Genomic DNA, 21,419 nt, shown 5'->3' on the forward strand with positions numbered 1-21,419 from the left:
CATTTCTCTAGATTTCAAGGTGGCAGTTTGCCCTGCTCTTACAGATTGGATATTTGTCTCTTGCCCAAAATTATATGTTGAAACTCTGATATCCAATGTGATGGTATTAGGAGGTGGGGCCTGTGGGAGGTGATTAGGTCATGATGGTGGAGCCCTCATGAATGAGATTAGTGCCCTGATAGAAGGGAACACAGAGAGCTGGCTCACTTGCCCTTCTTTCACCATGTGAAGACACAATGAGAATCCACAGTCTGCAACCCAAAGGAGGGTTGACCAGAACCTGACCCCACCAGAACATGAACCTAAACCATACTGGCACCTGATCTCTGACTTCCAGCCTCCAGAACTGTAAGAAATAAGTTTCCATTGTCTATAAGCCACTCAGTTCATGGTACTTTGTGATAGCAGCCCACCTGCAGACTTTGTTCTCCACTGGGCTCAAAAAAGTTAATTTTTAATTTACTCTGTTTTTTTTTTTTCTTATTATAAGAATGGGAATGACAGACTCTAAGCTCTTTACATGTGCGAGCTGCATCTCAAGTCCCCTGATCCTTTCTACCACTCTGTTCACATCTTTTTCATGTAAAGGATCCTAGACAAGTTCCACAAATGTAATCATTATATTGCAGGGATTGGACTCTCATGAGTAAAATTAAAGACCAACTCTTTCTTCTGCTGTCCCTTTAGATATGCCTGTGCACTAGTTCTTGTCCCAGCTCCAGGTGAAACCTCAGGTATGATAACTATCTGGCTAGGATTAGATTTAAAAAATTTTTTAATTGAGATATAGGTGGCTCAGTGGTTGAGCATCTGCCTTCAGCTCAGGTCGTGATCTCGGGGTCCTGGGATCGAGTCCCCCATCAAGCTCCCTGCAGGGAGCCTGCTTCTCCCTCTTCCTCCATCTCTCTCTCTCTCTCTCTTTTTCTCTGTCTCTCATGAATAAATAAATAAAATCTTTTTTTTAAAAAAATTGAGATATAATTCAAATACGAAGAAATTCACCCTTTTTAAGGCATATAATTGAGTGCTTTTTAGTATATTTACAAGGTTTACCAACTATCACCACTATCTAACCTCAAAACATTGTCATCATCTCAGAAGGAAGATCTATACTCATTAGCAGTCACTCTCCAGTTACTCACCAACACCCTCAATCCCTCGTAACCACTAGCCGACTTTTTGTCTCCATGCTTTTGCCTGTTCTGGACGTTTCATATAAGTGGAATTATACAATATGTGGTCTTTTGCATCTGGCTTTTTTCACTGCGTAATGTTTTCAAGTTTTCTCAGTACTTCACTCCTTTTTCGGCTGAACAATATCCCATTGTATGGATCTACCACATTGTGTATGTCCATACATCAGTTGATAGATACTTGGATTGTTTCTACTTCTTGGCTATCATGAGTAACACTGCTAGAAACATTCATGGACAATTTTTGTGTGGACATATGTTTTTAATTCTTTGGGGTAGATTAGATACCTAGGAGCAGAATTGCTGGGTCCTATAGGAACTCTTTGTTCAACTTTTCGAGCAACTGCCACTGTTAGATTTTTTTCTTTTTCTTTTTTTAAAATTTATTCAGAGGCAGAGAGAGAGAGAGGCAGGCAGAGAGGCAGAGACACAGGCAGAGGGAGAAGCAGGTTCCACGCAGGGAGCCCGATGTGGGACTCGATCCCAGGTCTCCAGGATCACACCCCAGGCTGCAGGCGGTGCTAAACTGCTGTGCCGCCAGGGCTGCCCTGTTAGATTTTTTTTAAGTCCTCCAGGCACTTGTAAAAACAGCAAGTCTGGTTTTATTAATTTCAAAGTGCAGAATGATAATTTAAAAGTCCAAGTTCTTACCTAATTTAGAGTCCCTTCCCTTGTCCAGTTTGGCCTGGAACCCCACTTGAAGTATATGGCAAAGGGGGGTTTTATTGTCTTTACTGGTTCCTCTGCCACTTCTGGGTCATGAATTCTGACTCCTCCAACTTGAGATGTGGCAGGGAGAGACAATCTGGTGAAAAGGAGGCATGGCCTTATAGGGTGACTTCAACAGTCATCTGCACTGGTGCTGATTCTTTCTGTCATGTGACGCTATAAGAACGTGTTTGGTGATACTCTCGCTGGGAACTTCCTATAATTCCTTTTGACCTGGGTAATCCCTCTCTTTTTTTTTAAATAAATTTTTATTCATTTATGATAGTCACACAGAGAGAGAGAGAGAGAGGCAGAGACACAGGCAGAGGGAGAAGCAGGCTCCATGCCGGGAGCCCGACGTGGGATTCGATCCCGGGTCTCCAGGATCCCGCCCTGGGCCAAAGGCAGGCGCCAAACCGCTGCGCCACCCAGGGATCCCTTTTTTTTTTTTTTAATAAATTTTTATTTATTTATGATAGTCACACAGAGAGAGAGAGAGAGGCAGAGACACAGGCAGAGGGAGAAGCAGGCTCCATGCCGGGAGCGGGTAATTCCTCTCATGCCCAGTCTCTTACAGCTCAATTCTCAATCATGGGCAGGATACCAGTTTGACAGAGACTACTGATTACTCTCCAATATCAGTTTTACCTTGTCCTCAGAAGTAGAGTCCCCAACTTCCTTGAACACATGACAACTTGGAATTTTCCAGCCTGCCTCATAGGTGTGTGTGGCCTATAACAACCATGTTCTCACTGATGGTATGTGAGAGTCATATGTACAACCTCTGGGAATTGTCATCACATTTGGGGAGACTGCTTTTCTCCTTCCTCCCAGTGGGCTGCAATACAGAGGGGGTGGGTGCAGCTAGGACAGTCATGTTGGGCCCTCTGGTGCAAGCTACATGTTGGGTACAGCAGAACAGCAAGACAAAAGGATCCTGGATCTCTGATGACTTTGGAACCACCATATGAGCCCTGACCTGCTTACTCAGACCTGAGAGAAATTACATTCTTTCTCCTTTCAATCTTGTTTAGGAGAAACCTACTTCTTTCTTGCCTTGCTATTGTGGTTTTTTTCCTTACTTGCAGCAAACTAAATCCTAACTAATACATTCTTACTTTGACTCTCTTGAAGTTGCATAGCCTCTGGAAACAGTTCTTGTGCCTGGTGTCCCCATTGTAACAGTGCGAGGCAGCCTCCCTCCTATGAGTCCAGGAGGCCCATGGGGAAACTCACACATCCTCGTCCCTGCCACCAGTGAATATGCACAGTCCTGGCCCTCTCCTCTTCCTCAGTCCTGTGGCCTCAGCTGCTCACTGTTGCTTTTTTAGGCATGTGTCAGGCTACAGATCTGACCCGGCTGAGCCCCCTTGATGGTTTTCTTTTGGGTTAAGGGGAAGAAAGACTTCCCCTCCCCTCAAATCCCTCCTAGGTGAGGGGAGGGAAAGGCCACAGTGATCTAATTCCTCTCCCCAAATAAATCTTCCTCCTTCAGCCTCTCCAACCACCTTCCTTTGTGAACAGAGGTGAGTGATTCCTGATGGTGACAGAACAGGCTTCATCATCTCAGTGTGCCCCACAGAGGGGGCCTGATACTTCAACTTAGGAAGTCTCACCTTGAGGCCTTAGTCAAAAAGACAAAAAAATAGAGAACCCCAAAGCATCCAATTTTAACCTGCTTTTACATCACAAATTGTAATCTCTGGGGTATTCTCTTTCAAGAGCTCCCTACGTGGTGGCTAATTCAGAATGGTTAAGGAAGGCATGCTTTCTTTACATCAGTAGTTCAAAATTTTTATGGTCACAAATACCTTTGAGAAGTTTATGGAAGTTGGACCTCAGCCTCAATCCTGTCTCCCAACCCCCCAAGCTATTCCAAGGACTCTTATACCAAGTCATGCAGAGGCAGGAGTTCTCAGAATGTGATCCAAGAACAGTTGATTCTGGTTATCTATTCAATGGTCTATGTGTATAGTAACAGGTGGCAGAGCTGGGTTTCAAACTCTGCCCCTGAAGCTTCACTCCTAACTTCTTCTACCGACATGTAGATAAGGCCTCCTTGGGCCCTCTAGCCCAGCCCAGCCACCAGCTGGACACGTGTGGCATGGAGCTGAAGAACTGCCTGGCTAAGCCCACACATGTTCCTGACCCACGGCACCATAGAAATGAATTACTGTTTTAAGTTGCTAGATTTTGAAGTAGTTCAAGGCAGTACTAGAAACACTTTTTACAAAGAATATCCAGAACAATTAGAACTACTGAATACATGTGAGTTAAGATTTTCTGAGTGACGGCAGCTGGGTGGCTCAGTGGTTGAGCATCTGCTTTCAGTTCAGGTCATGATCCTGGGGTTCCGGGGATCGAGTCCCACATCAGGCTCCCCACAGGGAGCCTGCTTCTCCCTCTGCCTGTGTCTCTGCCTCTCTGTGTGTCTCTCATGAATAAATACATAAAATCTTTTTTAAAAAAAGATCTTCTGAGTGAAAATTAATAGTTGAGAAAAAAATAAGACAGGACTCATGGATACTTACCTCGGTCTCCAGCCACTCACCATCAAGTTACATATAAATCCCAGGTTAAAAAAAAAGGCAAATATCCCTTTCACAGATTTAAAGCAAGTGGGAATAATTTAAAATATTATTTTTATTGTTTACAAAATGTATTCAAACTCTATGTGCTATTCGACCTCAAATTGGTGGACTACATATGTATAATCTTTCACTGGTGGATGAAACCAAAAGTCCGAGATGTATTGCCATGGGGATCCTCCCACAAAGCTGGTGGGCATCTGATTGTATTTCCAAAGCATTAGGGGGAGGAGGAAAGCAGCTCCTGGAGTATTAGGTGATAAAAGGCAAGCTACAAAATAGTATATAGTATCTTATCCCACTGACAGACCCATTTGCTCCACAAATACTATGGAAGGGTCTCATGGATATAATGTTGGGTTGAAAAAATCACATTGGAAATGTATATGCAATATGTTTCTGTTTCTGGAGGAGGAGGATATATATGTATATTTTTAAAATAATGAAAACACATAAACATAAAACATTTTAATTATTACCTACAGAGAACCTACCTGTAGAAGCTAGACTTAATATAACACAAGATAAAATTAAAAATTCCTAAAACCCAAAATCAAATGAAATAACTGAACCTAATTTTATGCACTATCAATGGAAACCTCACAGAGAAAAATTCTAAATGACCAAGTAATAATTTGACTATATTTCACTAGCAAGATACACTGTGTGAAGAACTGTTAAGGCCACAAGAGCATTAAACTCTCTTTAGCAGTCATATTGGTATTGGTTTTGCTATTGAGAGACTGTGGTGCATGCATTCTGAGATAGTAATTAGGTTGGTGTTGTTAAGAACAGGGAACTGGGAGTTTGGGTCTGGATATAGATGTATGATCGAGGAAACTAAGAAAAGCTTGTAGTCCTGAACTGAAAGCATTAGCATGAACTTATGATGTACCCTCTCTTCTTTCCTTCCTTCCTCTCTCCCCTCTCACCTCCTCCTTCTTTCTCTCATCTTTCTCAGCCGTAACCAGCAAAAAGACCTAGAAACAATTACCTGCTCAGTAGTAATCAGCATTCCTACCACCCAGATTGTGGTCTTGGAGCATCATTTCTTACAGAAAGAAAACTGTGCTCCTTGGAGAAATCGTTGAGTCCAGTCCTAGGACAGGGAACGTACATCCGGAGACTGGAACATCATGGCATGCCTGAGAGCAAGGAAGTTTTTTTTTTTTTTTTTTTTTTTTTTTTTTGAGCAAGGAAGTTTTCAAGGGTTACTGGGTTTGTATCAAGAAGATTTGGGAACAAACTTGAATAGTTTCTCTTGGCCAAAGATGGGACACTTTGAGTATCAGGGAGATAGTAATGGTAATGGATTGGGACATATGAAATATATTTAATATAATATCCCCCCCAAAACTCATTGGTCCCCTCAGTGAGATCTCATTGGTCTCACTGAAAGGATGCTAGGGAAGTAACTCATTGTTTTGAAAACTGGTAGGTAAAGGAAAAGAATCAAGCACATATCCAGTCTTTACTAAGTGAAATATACCTCTGAGTAGCAAAACAGTTGATCAAGGGGGCTTTCTCTAAGTGGGTATAGCCTAACTAATAAATGAAGAAATGATAAAATCAGCATATCACCATTTTGTACCTTTTTACTGAAGGAATGGCTGCTGACACCACAGAGAGAAAGACAAGATGTATGTGCCTCCCACTGGAAGACCACAGCCACCCATGAATGAATCTTCTCATAAAAATCCAGCTTGAATCCAATCAAGACTTTAGATCTAACTGCAAGCTGACAGAAGATTCGGGGTACAGAGAAACATGATAAACTATACTAAGGAAACACAGTCAGCAAAGTTCTGATTATGGGAAACTAGAAGATGAATGTCCTGGCTCTTCGACAAATAAATTGCAAATTAAAAAAGGAGATAAGGATGCAGGAGATTGGAGGAGCTAGTACAGATTACAAGATACTTAACAGACCTATTAACTAATGTCAATTATTTGGATTCCAACTCAAACATCTAGGGAAAAAATTTATGAGACAGTTGGGAAATCTGAACACTGACTGCGTACTTAATGATAATAAGAGATTATTGTTACTTGTCATTGAGTGTGACAGTGGTACCATGGTTATAATTTTTAAAAAGAGTCCTTTTAGTGGTACATGCTGAAACATTTATGGGCAAAATGATACTTGTAAATCTGCAATTTGCTTCACAACAACCTAGGAGGGGAGAGTGGGTGGGAGTTACAGATACAAGATCAGTAATGAGGTGATAATTGTTGAAACTGAGTGATGGGTAGATGGAGATCCACTATGCTCTTCTCTCTTATCTTGTAATTATTTGGAATTTTCCATGACTAAAGTTCAAACAAGAGATTGTGTATGCTTGTGTATGTGTGTGTGCATTTGTCTAACTTTATATAGTAAAATGTCTAGAATACTAATTGGTATCAAGACATCCTTCCTGGGATGCCTGGGTGGCTCAGTGGTTGAGCATCTGCCTTTGTTTCAGGTTGTGATCCTGGGGTCCTGGGATCAAGTCTTGCATCAGGCTCCCTGCAGGGAGCCTGCTTCTCCCTCTGCCTGTGTCTCTGCCTCTCTCTGTGTGTCTCTCATGAATAAATGAATAAAATCTTAAAAAAAGAAAGACACTCTTCCCATCACATCTGGTTAAAGGGGAATAAACTAGGGGAGAATAATGCCTACATAGCAGCGTTGGGTGGTGGCATAATTTGTACCAAAGGGCTACCCCAGAGTAGGTGCCCAATCTAAATTTCCTCCTCTGGTTGATCAAGCTGGTCAAACTCAAACCATCAAACCTGTGGGGGAGAAGATCATGTTCTCATCTCACCCTCCCTGTCCCCACTTGATCATGAATCCAGATCATGGGAGTGGTGTGGTGGGGAAGGGGGTGGGGAAGGAGACACCTAGCTGAGTCTGTCCACTTTGCTCCTCTCTTATTGCCCTCATCCATTCCTCCCAACCTCTGTGCTTCCCCTTAGGGACCTGAAGAGACAGGTTAGCCAATGTCATCAGTCATGACACTGGTCAAGGTGTTCATTAGTTATTAGCTAATGTGTTCTCCCAGGAGGCCTGCTGTGAGAGTCCGAGGGTAGGGATTTCAGGAGGACTGATGGAGAGGGAACTCTGGGAAATGGTGTTGAAACATTCACATCAGAGGCTCTTCAGAGGCCGGGGTGTTTCCTTGGTGTTGGCCCCTGTGTGCCACTGGGTAGGAGGGGGACAAAGGGCTCCATAGCACCCTGTTAAGCTGCCACCTTCCACTCACCCCCACCTCTGCAAATGCCTCGTTCCTTCATGCCCTTGAATTTGCTGTCATGGCTTAGAGATCCCAAGGATGCCTTCAGACTTCCTCTTCCTGCTCCTCTCCCTGTCTCCTCATTCATGACCCCCACTCCTATTTCACAACCCTTCCTCTCTTGGTTTGGTGGACACTAGTGTTGGCTTTCTTTTGCTTCTACTTCTCTTCATGTCCTTCATGTCCATCCATGCATGTTGGTGTCTCTGACGTTCCATCTCTGGTCCTCTTCCCTCTGCACGTTTCCAGGGAGGATGTCACACTCTTTCCAATGCCCTCCATCACTGGTGATGTCCCCATTTGCCTTGGCAGCCCCTGCCCCTCATCTCCAGGCACTCTGCTGACTCAGGTGTCCCCCCTGCTCCAAATGGAACATATCACTCCCCTTCCACCACTGGCTTTATGTCTGCTGCTCATCTTGGTTTCCTTGGTTTACTGCTCACTTGGGTGTCCTAGCCATGACTTCAGAGCTCCTTCTTGGTTCTTTTCTTTCTCTGACTTCCTATAGTCCTGTCACTTCTGCTTCCTTGCTCTCTCCACCCACTGCCATCAGCACTGTTGTCATCCTCCTTCTTTTCCTCCTCTCCATCAATTCCACCCCAGGCTTTCCTTCCATTGGTTAATGTCCATTCATTATTCCAAAGCCAGCTCTGGCAGTTGTCTCCTCTGGGAAAGTTTTCCTGACTGCTCAGAAACTTCCATTTTATCATGTCACAGCCTGGCTTCTGCTGTTAGGATAGAAGAATCTAGTCTCACTGAGGCATTAGTTTCTACAATCAGCATTTCAAGTGAAAACTCCATAAAGTCAAAATTACCCTTGAAGATAATTTTAGCCATGCAGCATTGGAATAGTTAGCTCTTTGGCTGAGCACCCAGTAGGACAATGTCTTATATTTAGGGTCCACAATGGACAAAATACAAACCTACCACCTACAAAGAGTCTTCTTTACACTAGAGACTTACACTAGAGCAGAGATTCTCACACTGCGAGAGGCAGAGGCAGACAGCATATTACACTTCCTTTCCTCAAGACTCAACGTTGAGAGCAGAGGTGAGAGCAGAGTTGTCAGCTTTGTTTAAATACTACCTTACCTCTTCTTCTCCAGTGCTGAACATGCAGTTGAACTTGCCAATGTCACATATGTGAATGGACTCTTTGTATTGTAGATTCTCTGCCTTCCCTGCCAATTTTGAGCATCTGACTCAGGACTTCATTCTCAGGACTTAGAATGCGCTCCACCTAGGAGAAACAGAGGATGCAAGTTGAAGGGATTAGTGGTTTAACTTCAGGACCTCTCCAGAGATGGGCAATTCCAAGATGATGAAGTAGCACATCATGCCATCCGAACAAATGAAGTAGGCCTACTGGGTCAAGGTCTCTATTGGCTTATCAAGACCCTAACTGGAAGGAATGCTCCGAAGCAGAGCTCCCAAAGGAGAGCAGGGCCGAAAGGCTTAGGACTCCACATCAGCTGATGGGCAGGCGATATTACTTTGAAGCCTGTCCTGTGGCTGGACCCACTCATCGATGAGCTCTGGCCGTGTTCTGACTGCTGGTCTGCTGGCCTCTCTCTTCCCTAATCCAGGTTTAACGAGATGAGCGTCATTAAGAAAGGCAGGGCGGCTCTCCTTAAAGTGAACAAAGTGACTCTTCACAGAAGGACTGATTTTAATAACCCAGCGCAAGACCCCCTTTAAGGTACAGAATGATTCCGGCACATCAGTTAAGTGTTACACAAAACAGACGTGAGTATTCAAAATCAAAGGCGTTTTTCATTCATGTGAAAAAGGGATCAGTAAGCTGCATGAAAACTGGGGTGCGTAAAAGTCCCCGGGGCCTCCGTCCACAGCAGGAAAAGCTCAGAGCATATTGGGCCCAGGGGGAGGCAACCTTGGCCGCCCATAACTCAGAGATAGAAGGCGGCGATCTTTGGGCCCTGCCTGTGTTTCATGTGCGGGCTCCTGCCTCTGATCTTTCAGCGGCTGCCTAATTGCCAGTGACTGTTTCTGTGGACACAAGGGTCTGCGAAATGTGTAAGGCCTGCGTTTTTCCAGGGGAGACTTTTTCCTTTGCACATAAGCCAAAGATTCCTTCATACACAAATTCTTTCTTACGCAGGTCATCGGATTCTTATTCAGGGGACGTTGACGTGGAGTTCAGGGCGCACCGCTGAATGTAAATGTAGACACCATCCGGTAACTTGAGCGAGTGGACGCGCCGGTGGGAAGGCCGGCGATGCCACCAAGGGCCTGCCCCACGCTGCCTTCACACGTGGCCACTGCACCTGACCTAGGGCTAGTAAATCAGCTGTTGGTTTTCCGGAGTGGCCGCGGCTTCACCCTCCATCATCCTCAGCCTTCGACCCCGGGTCCACTGCGACCAAGGGTACACACAGCGTATTTACTGAGCACCTGTTACGCGGGTCACAGGCACTAGTTCCAGTAGCCCTAGGAGCAGGCACTTTTGGTACCTCATTTTCACAGCGAGGAAACTAAATTTCATACAACACCCGAGATCACCGCGCTAGTAGACGGTGGGGCCAGGATTTGAAGGCAGGGAGCCTGGCTGTAGTCCTCGCTCTGGCCCGGCACCCTCGTGCCTCCTGGCAGATGGGTTTAGGGCTGGCTGAGCTTGGTGTTCAAGGGTCTGAGGGCAAATTCAGGTTTCGCAGAGTAGCCCGCCGTGAATGATTAGGGAACTGCCTAAGGGGATCCAGACACAGAATAGAAGCACATGTCTGGGTATTTGCATCCTTGACTTTATTTCAAAGGTCCTACAACATCTGTACTCTCAGAAACTGTGCCTGTCTCAATCTCTACAAATATTTACTCCTAGATTTTTGTAACATCTGACACTGAGTAAGGTAATTAGAGTAACTCTCCCTGTAGGCAGAGCAGGTAATGAATCACTAACAGCCTTCTGTTTCATTTTCTGGACTGGCGTTGGTATATTTCAGGTCCTGACAGATTGTAGATCTACTAGGGGAGTGGGGGGAAGGACCCAGAGTGATGGGAAGGAAGCTGTCCAGTTAACTCAGAAGGGCGGTTTGCTGCTGCTGAGATCCCTGCTCTGGGGACCCTACTGCCCATCTTCTAGTGTAGGAGGTACGTCAGCTGGCTAGGAGGGGGCTTAGGACCCCACTGACTTCCGGGGCCTTGGTGACCCACTCAAAGGGCAGAACAGTCCCTGCCACACGGCAGGCAGGCAGGCACAATGCTGAGGTTTGATTAGGTAAATGATGAAAATCAGGGTGCATCTCTGACCAAAAATGGCTTAGATCTTTTTTTAAAAAAGATTTTATTTATTTGACAGAGAAAGAGAGAGAGAGAGAGAGAGAGAGAGAGAAAGAGAGAGAGAGAGAGAAGAGGAGAGGGGAGGGGAGGAGAGGAGAGGAGAGGGAGAAACAAGCTGGGGAGAGGGAGAAGGAGAAGCAGACTCTCCACTGAGCATGGAGCCCGATACTGTGGCTTGAACCTAGGACCCTGGGATCATGACCTGAGCCAAGGGCAGATACTTAACTGACTGAGCCCGCTAGGTGCCCCCCGAAAATAGGTTAGATCTAAAATACCAGGCTATGAGCAAATGTGGACAAAAATGGAGATTATAACAACCTTACTTTTTAATAATTGTAACATTATCATCAGATATGAAACAGCAGATTTTACAACTGGAATGAAACTTACTTTATTGATGACCAATACGACTGATGTCACTTTTATCTTCTGTCACTACTGGGACCTTGATGGCAAAACAAGGCTGTGTCATGCTAACATAGTAGAGTCACTCGGTTCCCCAGCAGCACAGTGGCCGTGTCTACAAGAACCAATCCACAGCACTAAACCTGAAACTGAGCTGGAATTGTTCTTGTTGGCTTTGCAGTTCAAACCACTTTCATTAGCATCGTCTGGTTCCGTGGTTCTCAACTGCGAGAGACGGTTGGCAGCGTCTGGAGACACTCTTGTCACAGCTGGGGGATGCTGCTGGCATCTCATGGGTGGAGGCCAGGGGAGCCACTCCGCATCTGGAAAGAGTCGGAAAAGCCCAGCACCAGACTACCCCTGCGGGCCCCAGGAAGCCTTGCTCGCCGGAGGGCATCTGCTGACTCTGTGCTTGGCTTTGGAAGAGGGACTGTGTCCTCCCTGCGAGGACCCGCGAGGACCCGCAAGGACTGGGGTGAGCAGCCGGCGTCGAGACAGACATCCTGGCTTTCCCAGCAGTGACTTCAGAAGGGCCCACTTTTGATGCAGGCTCCGTTTGTGGGGCTGGCAGCAGCTCTGGTGGGCGGCGGGGGGCGGGGGGAGCTGCCGGGGGGAGCAGACACCTGAAGGCCAGAGCCCGCACCCAGCCCGCACCGAGCCCGCACAGGTGAGCAGCAGCAGCGCATCCTCCAGCGACTCAAGCCGTCCCCACCCGCGTCCTCCGTGCAGGCTCTCCTCCAGCAGGTGCAGGGGCCGGGGGATGCCGGGGGATGCCGGAGGGGGGGCGGTGTGGGGGTGCTGGGGGATGCCGAGGGGGCCAGAGGATGCCGGGGGGCGGTCAGAGGATGCCATGGGGGCTGGAGGATGCCAGGTGGAGTCAGAGGATGCCAAGGTGGTCTGGGGAATGCCAGGAGGGGCCAGGGGATGCCAGGGGGGTCAGAGAATGCCAGGGGGACTGGGGGATGCCGGGGGTGGGGGGCTGGAGCCAGCAGGAGGGGCAGGCCAATACAAGCTATGCCTGAGGAGGAGTATAACACCAGCAAAAAAGAGAGGAAAGTGGGCGGCTAGTTCCCAAGAGGTGGGGTGCTTTGGCATTCCCGAAAAATCCAAAGTCTGGCTCTAAGGACAGGATCCAAAACTCTTCAGGTAGCTCACAAGGGTGGACCTCAACTTTTAGCTTGCATTGGGCTTGTTAAGACAGGGATTGCGGGGTCGCAGCAAATATCTACCAAACTCCCGGATGAGGGTGATGCTGCTGGTCCAGGGACCACACTTTGAGGAACACTCCAGTGGCCAGGCTACCCGACCCTCCGGGATCTGTCATTACTTAAATCCAGTTTCTTCAAATACAGCGTTCATAGGAGTCACCAAAGTACAGCAGATGCAACAAGGCTTCACTCACGTTTCTTTATATTAAGAACGTGAGTATAAACTTCACCCCAGCATCCAACACAAAAGAATTTGGATCCCTCATCTGTTTAAATATATTCAGACCATTCCTTGCCTCTATCAACGTGAATGATTGGGACTTAACCAGACTTAAAATTTATTGTGCATAGAATTAGAGCTATTACCTGGATTGAAAAATACTTTAACTCCTCTGACCGTGGTCTGAGATCTTAGCCTCGTGAGTGAACATGTGAGTTTCTGGTTGTTCTGAGACCTTCTGCCCTGATATCCTGGTCACGATAGATCTGATTTGCTGAAGCAAATCTCTTAATTGCTCCTGGAGCCTGTGTCTGAGGTCCCAGTGAATAGCTTGATTTTGGCAACAAACAGCGTATACTTCCGGATTACCACTTGTTGTTTTTCTTTCTTCAATTAAAAACTGCCTAAACTTAAAGCTTGACTTTAATTTCCCACCAACTTGGCCCTGTGGGGGCTAATATAGAAAAACCCAACTTTTGTTCAGCAAATGAAATAAAGTGTTTTCAAGACACATATGGAGTAAATATGGATGGTAAAGAGGTGCTACTTTTACAGTCACTTTTCTGACCATCCGTTTCACAAATTATTTACAGGTCTCTCAGAAACGGGCTTCTCTGTTACTCAGGAGGCCGAGGTGTATGGGCCCAGCCACCAGCCCTAATGCTCATTCTCATGTGACTCATTACGGCAAATAGACGTGTTGGGCCCAAATGCTCTGAAGCAGCTGAAAACTATCCCATTATGTAGCACCCAATCAAGGCCTTTTTCTTCTCTCTTTTGAAATCCGTTTCTTGACTCTCCCCACATGGAAGCGTTTTGAGAACTGGTTCTGAGGGCTCCACGGAGCTATTCCGGGACTCCCGTGCCGCCAACAGGCCTCACTTTGATGTCTGTGGTAAATGGCTGTTCCGGGGAAGTGCGTTCTCTAACCCTCCCACCCTCCTGCCTTCCTATCACCACCAACCCAGGCAGTTTGTGCAAAACCCTACAGTTTCCGCACTTGGTCCCAGTTTCCAAACTCCCTCTTCCAAAGCAAACTCAGCATCTGCCTGTCCTCTTTCCCACGAAGTGGTACTGGCTATGGACTGTCCCAGCAGCGCTGTGGGGGAGAATGGTATCAAAGAAAACATGACAAACATCTGTGAACATCTGTTAGGTGCCACTGTGCTGAGTCCTTTGGATGTATTATCTCATTTAATCTTAAAAAGGCCCTAGGTGTCAGTATCATTCCCATTTTGAAGATGAGAGAAACCAAAAAATGAGGCAACTAAAAGAATGAAGACAGTTGTGTTCTATTTGGGGTAACAAAGCTATGAAGTTAAGAGACAAACACAGATTTAGAACCTGTGTCCTTTTTTAAAACTTAAAGTATACCATACTCAGAAAAATGGAAAATCCTGTGTATATAGCTCAATGGATTTTCATAAAATAAACACACCCATGTAACCAACACTCAATCCATCCCCCCCCGCCCCCCGCCAATACTACCAGCAAACTAGAGGCCTTCCTGCTCCACTCATTAGCCACCCACTCTACAGACAGGAACTATTATTGTGACTTCTTAGATTTTGGATTAGTTTTGCCTATTTTTGACCTTAAATGGAACCACTACAGTATGTATTGTTTTGTGTGTGCGTTTTTTTTTTACCCAATATTACAGCTGTGAGATGTATCTATAATAGTGTTAAGTTTTTTCTTTGCTGTCTAGTGTTCCATGGTGTGAACATACCAACATTTATCCTATTGCTAGTGGGCAGGGATTATTTATAAACCGGGACCACTATAAATAATGCTGTGGGAAACATTTTGGTACATGCCCATTGGTGACATGTATGGATATGCGTCTGCTGGGCATACATACACCTATGAGGGAGATTGCTGGGTACGTTCAGCTTGAGCAGACACTGCTAGTATTTCCACCTGTGCGTTCCGAGTTGGCAAATGCCTTGAGGACTATTGTGTCCCTCCAAAACTCCTATGTTGAAGCCCCAGCTTCCGATGGGACTGTGTGTGGAGGTAGAGCCTTTAAGGAGGTGATTAATGTTAAGTGAGGTCACAGGAGCCATAATGTGACAGGAAAGGGAATTCTTTCAAGGAGTGGAAGAGACACTAGAGCTTGCTTGCTCTCCTCATGCACATCAAGGAAAGGCTGTGTGAGGACACGGTGGGAAGGTGACCATCTGTGGCCAGAAAGGAACAGAGTCCTCACCAGAAACCAAACCTGTTGGCAAGTACTCTGATCTTGGACTTCAAGCCTCCAGAATGGCAACAACATACATTTCTGTTGTGTAAGCCACCTGGTCTGTGGTATTCTGTTGTGGCAGCCTGAGCAGACTCATAAAAGGGAAAGGTGGTAGAGAAGTTGGGCTCACCTCAATGAGCTTTCTTTCTACTTGGGATGTTGGCCTTTCTTGTTTGGGTGTCTGGGCAACTCTGAGCTCACGGTTTTGTCTTCCAGCTCTTGTGCTCTGCCAAAGCTCAGGTCAGGGCTGTGGCCTCTCAGGCGCTTTGGTGTGGCTTTTCAGTCTCTTGTCCTTGTGCCACTTCCAACATGGCAAATCCTTGAGGGGAAAAGGGCTTCGAGGGTGGCCTGAAAAAGTTTACTCTATCATTACCTAAAATAGGAATCTAATTGGTAGTTGTTAAAACAAGGAACTTACAAATAACTTGAAAAAAGAAAACCATAGCAGGACGAACTCAACAATTTTGGCCACTTCATATTATGGTATTTCTCAAACACCTATTCAAATGCTGTATCTGCTAGTTTATAGAAATATCGACCCGACACAATTTTTTTTCCTCAAGGATGTCTCAGTTTGGAACACGCACTTTCTAATCTTTGTTAGAGAACTGAAAACTTCCTAGAAGGATAGAGAACTCTCCTCAAAATTATCAGAGTTGCCTGGAATGGTTTCTGGGAAAAAAAAAAAAAAAGATATTAAAAAAATATAACCATTCACTTGATCTTTCTCATGAGTAGATGTCAAGATACCAGAACATAAATAAAAGTTTATTTATCTTTTAGGTCACATCCATTTGTGAATCGCATTCAGTACAGGAACAAGACATTGCATCACTGTCCGTGTTGGCAGCATATATCTCCCAGTGCCCGTGGCTCACTGATCAAGGCTGCGTGGTCCATCCCTAGTGTAAGAAAGCCTCCTCATCTTTCTTCTTTGAGGGGGTACATTCAAAGGAATTACAGAAGGAGACGTGGTCCTCAATCCCCTCTACTATCCACTGTGTTGGAACTACCGGTTGTTCTCTTTAAATAATCACCTTTTCTGTCCTTACTCATTGTATTTGGACAGTTTTAACCGGGGGATGATGTTCATAGACTGCAGCTCCTGGAAGAGCAGCTTGCAGGCATATGGGATGCGGAGGGAAGACACATGGCATGATGACTTGCAGTAATGGCACCTGAAACCCAAATCAGTACATGTTAGAGGGACGGTGACTCGGCAACGAAGCCCTGCATATAGAAGTAAGAATTTTCTCTACAAAGTTTTACTGCCATCCTATCAGTCTATTCTATTCATTGGGGTTCAGTCCTGCCTGCTACCAGATATGTACATTGTGCCCCCTCCAAGTCTCCCTCAGTCCCCAAAAAGCAGCATCCAAGAAGCAAAAGGAAAAACAAAACACCTATCACTCCTGCAGTTTTAAAAGCGTGCAATTTCATTCAGTTACTACCATGTTTCTAGATCTTTCTCTTTACAATGCAAAACATTTTCCAATTTACTTGTTTTGAGTGAGGCCCAGAAATCTGAGCCGTCTTGAAGTCACTCAGACTTAGACTTTTTCATTGTTGAAAACTTTGAAAATCAATTCAATCTCCAAGTATTTGATAGAAATTTATTATATTATACTCTTCAAGGCATGATTTTCAACAATTACAATTTCATCTGTCACTGAGACACTTTCAGTGTGATGAGGAACACAAGGCTTTCATATAGAATGTGGTGGCCATCAAATGTTATTTATTTTTCCAGCACTCTTCAAGCTTGGTTATTTCAACTAGTAGAAGCTACTGTACTTACAACATGCTCTCCCTGTGTGCATATATTTCCATCAAATCCCTACAAAAGCCTGTGCTCCTGATCAAGACATGTCTATTCCAATTAGAATTTTCTTTTCTCTTCCTTCAGGAAGAGCCAGGGAACCGAACTTAGTTCTTAATTAATGGCTACAACTAATGAAGAGTCTCCCCAGGGAGAAAGCAAACTATCCTCTCAGGTTTCAGACCAAAATAGGACCTCACCCTACACCTCGAGTCTGGGGCAGCTAAGGCTCACAAACAGATGTCCCAAAAAGAGTCACTAAAATGTTCATAGTGGTCATCTTTGGGATGAGAATTAATGTGACTACTTACATTTTTTCTTTATTTTTTTATAACACTGAATACCTTATAAAGTACAGGGATCATTTATAAAATCACCAAAATCAAGCTTTTAATATTTTAGAAAAGAAAAGTACTAAGATTTTGAGTGTGGTGTGAGTGACGCTACAGATGTGAGCTTCTTGAGAAGGGACAGGGGAAAGATGAGCCGGCACAGGCCTGTGCCACCAGTGTGGTCCCCGTGGAGAATTGAGGACACACAGAAAGTGCTGGGTCCCATCAACAGTACTAACACAAACATGGTGAAAGACTTCTTCCTAAAAGATTGCACCTAAAGACCTCTTAATGCATTATCATTTAAGAACTATGTTTTTAATGTGTCTGGTTGACTTAATTTATTCAGGAATCATGTTCATGCTTTAATTAGATTGGAGAAATAGTTTTAACTGAAGCAACTTCTTGCTGGTTCTGTCTATAGTACTCTGCAACTTCAATTCAAGCTTTCTAAAAATTTCCATACGTGCTGGTTTCATAATCCAGGAAGCCCTCAAACCTTCTCTATTATTAAATATTTCTCCATCATTTAAAGTGTTCCAATGCATATACCTACATACACACATACATAGAAATATATATACATATACACACACATACAAATTACAAGCCCTTTGGTTACCTTACCCTGTGTCTGGAACAATTTCAAAAGGAAGAAGCTGACCCAAAACAATAAAATAAACTGACTTTTTAGGGCAAAGGCAGCAAAAGAAGGCAGCTGTGGTTCCACATGAGAAATGACTGTCCAGGGAAACGTCCTCTATGAGCTAATTATCTTAATAGGGATTTTCTTTTCTCTGCAGTTTTCTTCCGGACCTCTCTTTTGTGACTTATGCCCCTCACGTCTACTGCTGAACAACAGTCTTGCTGTAAACATCCCCATAGCAATGCCTTACTAATGTGCAAATCACTGACAAAAGGCCAGTTTCAAGGTTCTGAACTGCTCTAATTACTCAGCCTCCATTGTGCTGTTCATTAAAGAGCGACTTCCTCCTACACACGCCCGTGCTCCCCCGACACTGCCCAGCACACACGCCCAGGTAATGATGGAAAGGCACAGCATCATTATGCTCCTCTGCCAGACAGCCGCACACAAGGAGGCTGTTAAGACTACCAGACTAGATTAGGATTTTTTTCTGTTGGCAACAAGGGTACAAGCGGGCCACTCAAAATCAGACACACTACATCCAGGTCTGTTTAATTACAGAGAATACCCTTAAACTGTGTAACCTGATTTAGCCCTCTTTCAAAGGATTTCAAATATAATACACATGACACACATGAGCTTCAAAATCAGGCACTGCCATCACATGATCTCTAAATGAGACAGAAATGAAGCAGGAAAGAAGGTAAGAATTTAACAGAATAATATTGAGATCAATTACTGCCTTCATTAGTTTCCCTGAAGATTCAGTGATAGAGAGGGCAAGGTTGTCAAAGTACGTGAGAGAATCTGGTCTATTGCTTTCTCTTTCTCTCTCTTCTTTGGGTGGGGGGCACAGGAGAAAATGCAGGGAGGATGGAGAAGGAAAGGAAATCCATTCTGAAGTTTCTTGATCCCTATTTTTAATAAAATGGTTCTTCTGTACCATCTTTTCAAAGCAAATGACTTAAAAATCCTTGTGCCAAATCTGGAGATGCAAGCACAGTGGCATTGGTCCCGGGCACCTTCCTATTACACTGTGTGGCCGTTGTTACACAGCCAGGACAATAAAACACAAATTCAATATGCATTTCAAAAGGCGAATAGAATCTCCGGATTGAAATCCCCACCCCAGTCACTGATACAAGAGCCAGTCTCATGCTTAGAATCATATCACTTGTCTCTGCAACCTAATGAAAGGAATGAGCTGCAAATGGCCACCTCTTGTGTTCGTTTTTAAATGAAATGATTTCTTCATGGACAAGTCTCATCAACTCTTCTACGCAAAAACCCACTGAATAATTGGCTAAAAGGTCTGTCATTTACCAAGCAAGGCATATACTATATTTGAAGATGCTTGCTCACTCTGGCTCTTGATTTGCTTTATTCAACCAAGAAACTGGAGGCCTAGGGTGGTAGGGCTGAGAAGGAGGCTTCACTGAGGGGAGACTCAGCAGGGGAAGGTGGCCCAGGTAACCTTCAAGCCCTCGAACTCTGGCAAGGATTGCACAACTGGGCCTAATTTTCTCCTCCAGGGGATGATGCATCCCTGGGGAGAAGAGGCTCTGGGAGGTCAGGAGAAGGCTGACTAGGGAGTCAAGGCAGCTTCCTGTCCCTGCGGACCCACTTCAGACCTCATTAGACCTCATCTCTGGTAGGAAAGTAAGTGGAGATGGTAAGCTACAGGTCCTCCTGCCAACAGGCTCAGTCAGGGTCACAAGAGGTGACTAACCCAAGGCACGGTAGCTGTTCCTCAGTGCAAGGAACACCTTTTCTCCACTTAAGAGGTGTAAAGATGCTCTGTCTACACAAACAAAACCAACAAACATGTAGCTTCATCTTTTTAAAAAAAATAAATTTAAAGATTTTTTTGAGAGAGAAAAAGAGCAAGAGAGCACAAGGAGGGGGAGGGGGAAGGAGAGGGAGAGAGAAGCAGGCTCCCACTGAGCAGGGAGCCCCTGCAGGAGGGCTTCCAATGTAGTTGGAATGAACTAGAAGGTAAATTCCCTGTGAGCAGTCATTCATGTGTCTTATTCACCACTGCACTCTGGGCCTGGAAGAGTGCCTGGCACTCAGCAAACTCTGTGTGTTGAGTGAGTGCCTGAGACAGACCTAGGCTCTGCTATCATGGAATTCATGGTGTAAAACAGCTTGCTGTTCAGCTGGAGCACAGACAAGGGGCCAGGGTGTCAGGTCCTGGTCCTGGTCACCAATGTGCTACGTAACCTGCACAACATACCGGGCTCTCTGGGTTTGAAGTTAAATAAGTGCATTCAACAAAATGTTCTCTAAAAAGTTCTAGTTACAACATGCTGTACTTCTCATATCTGACAATGGATCTGCTAGCAATTTTTTTACAGGTAAACAGTGATAAAAGGTGTTTGAAAAAATATTAAAAAGACAAAATCAGGTGCGTAATTGGCTCAGTTGGTTGAGCGTCTGCCTTTGGCTCAGGTCACGATCTGTGGGTCCTAGGATCGGGTCCCAAGTCCTGCTCAGCAGGGAGTCTGCTTCTCCCTCTGCCCTTCCCCGCTACTGCTTGTACTAGTTCTCTCTCTAACTCACTTGCAAAATAAAATCTTAAAAAAAAGAAGAAGAGCAAGTCCATACTCCTTGGGTATTTAAACTCTAGTGTGTAGAAAGCAGAGCATTAGGCAGACAAACTAAACAGATACATATAAAATCCCCAGTTCTAGGAGTGCGTGGATGGGGCAGTATGGGTAATATGTGGGTGGGATCTGGGGTCGATTCCTGAGCTATGATTTAAGAGGCAAGGTGTGCGGTACAAGAGGCATATGGCACCCACTTACCAGCCAGAATACCCCAGAAGTCCACACTGCCCACAGACATCAACTTCAAAGGCATCACTTGAAATCATCAGTCTCTCTAGTAGGAGCATGCTGGCTCCGTAGCCGATTAAACAGTCACGTTCCATTTCTCCAAGACGCAAACCGCCATCACGAGACCGACCTTCAGTGGGCTGCCTTGGAGACAAATCAGACAGATGTGTCATTATTCTGCTGAACCAACAAAGGGCAGCATCCCGTCCTGGCCAAGCACACGAGGCTCCAGAGCAGGCTCACCTTGGTTCAAATCATTCACGGGACGGTAACCTGAGGAGCTGCTCAGCCTGCCCCTCAGCCGCATCTGTACAACATAGGATGTAAGGCTCCCAAAGAGCCATGGGAGGACAATACTAGTGGCTGCTACTGTTATTAAGTGGTAGTAAGAAGTCATATTATGTGATGGAATAATAAATCAACATATCATCATACTACCACCATCATGATACCGTTACTGTTATTGTCCTCACATCAGGGAAGAATGTCTTTGGAGTATTTTCAGAGATGTTTCAGTTCTGTTGTCTGAAAGTGGAGAAACTAAACAGAAGAGAGCGTGGAGGAAGCCTGGGTCCCCCAGTAGTTGTTGGGGCTCCAGTTACTGAGAAACAAACATGGAAAGAATCAAATGGATTTTTTTAAAATTTGGAATAGA

At 45.0% G+C, this 21,419-nt stretch overlaps 1 protein-coding gene across 3 annotated transcripts in view; it reads right to left on the reverse strand.

Moving 5' to 3' along the window:
• Window positions 1-15,877: 15,877 nt before the first annotated feature.
• Window positions 15,878-21,419, reverse strand: part of POLR3B (RNA polymerase III subunit B) — a 108,149-nt gene continuing 102,607 nt past the window's right edge. For all 3 annotated transcript variants that reach the window (XM_072844248.1, XM_072844247.1, XM_072844249.1), the window contains 2 exons: window positions 20,735-20,908; window positions 15,878-16,308 (listed from right to left, as the gene is read on the reverse strand). In XM_072844248.1, the coding sequence (XP_072700349.1) occupies window positions 16,179-16,308; window positions 20,735-20,908 (304 nt within the window). In that variant the 3' untranslated portion in view covers window positions 15,878-16,178. The remainder of the gene's footprint in view (window positions 16,309-20,734; window positions 20,909-21,419) is intronic.

Source organism: Canis lupus, chromosome 11 (genome assembly GCF_048164855.1).
Source record: "Canis lupus baileyi chromosome 11, mCanLup2.hap1, whole genome shotgun sequence".
Lineage (NCBI taxonomy): Eukaryota > Metazoa > Chordata > Mammalia > Carnivora > Canidae > Canis > Canis lupus.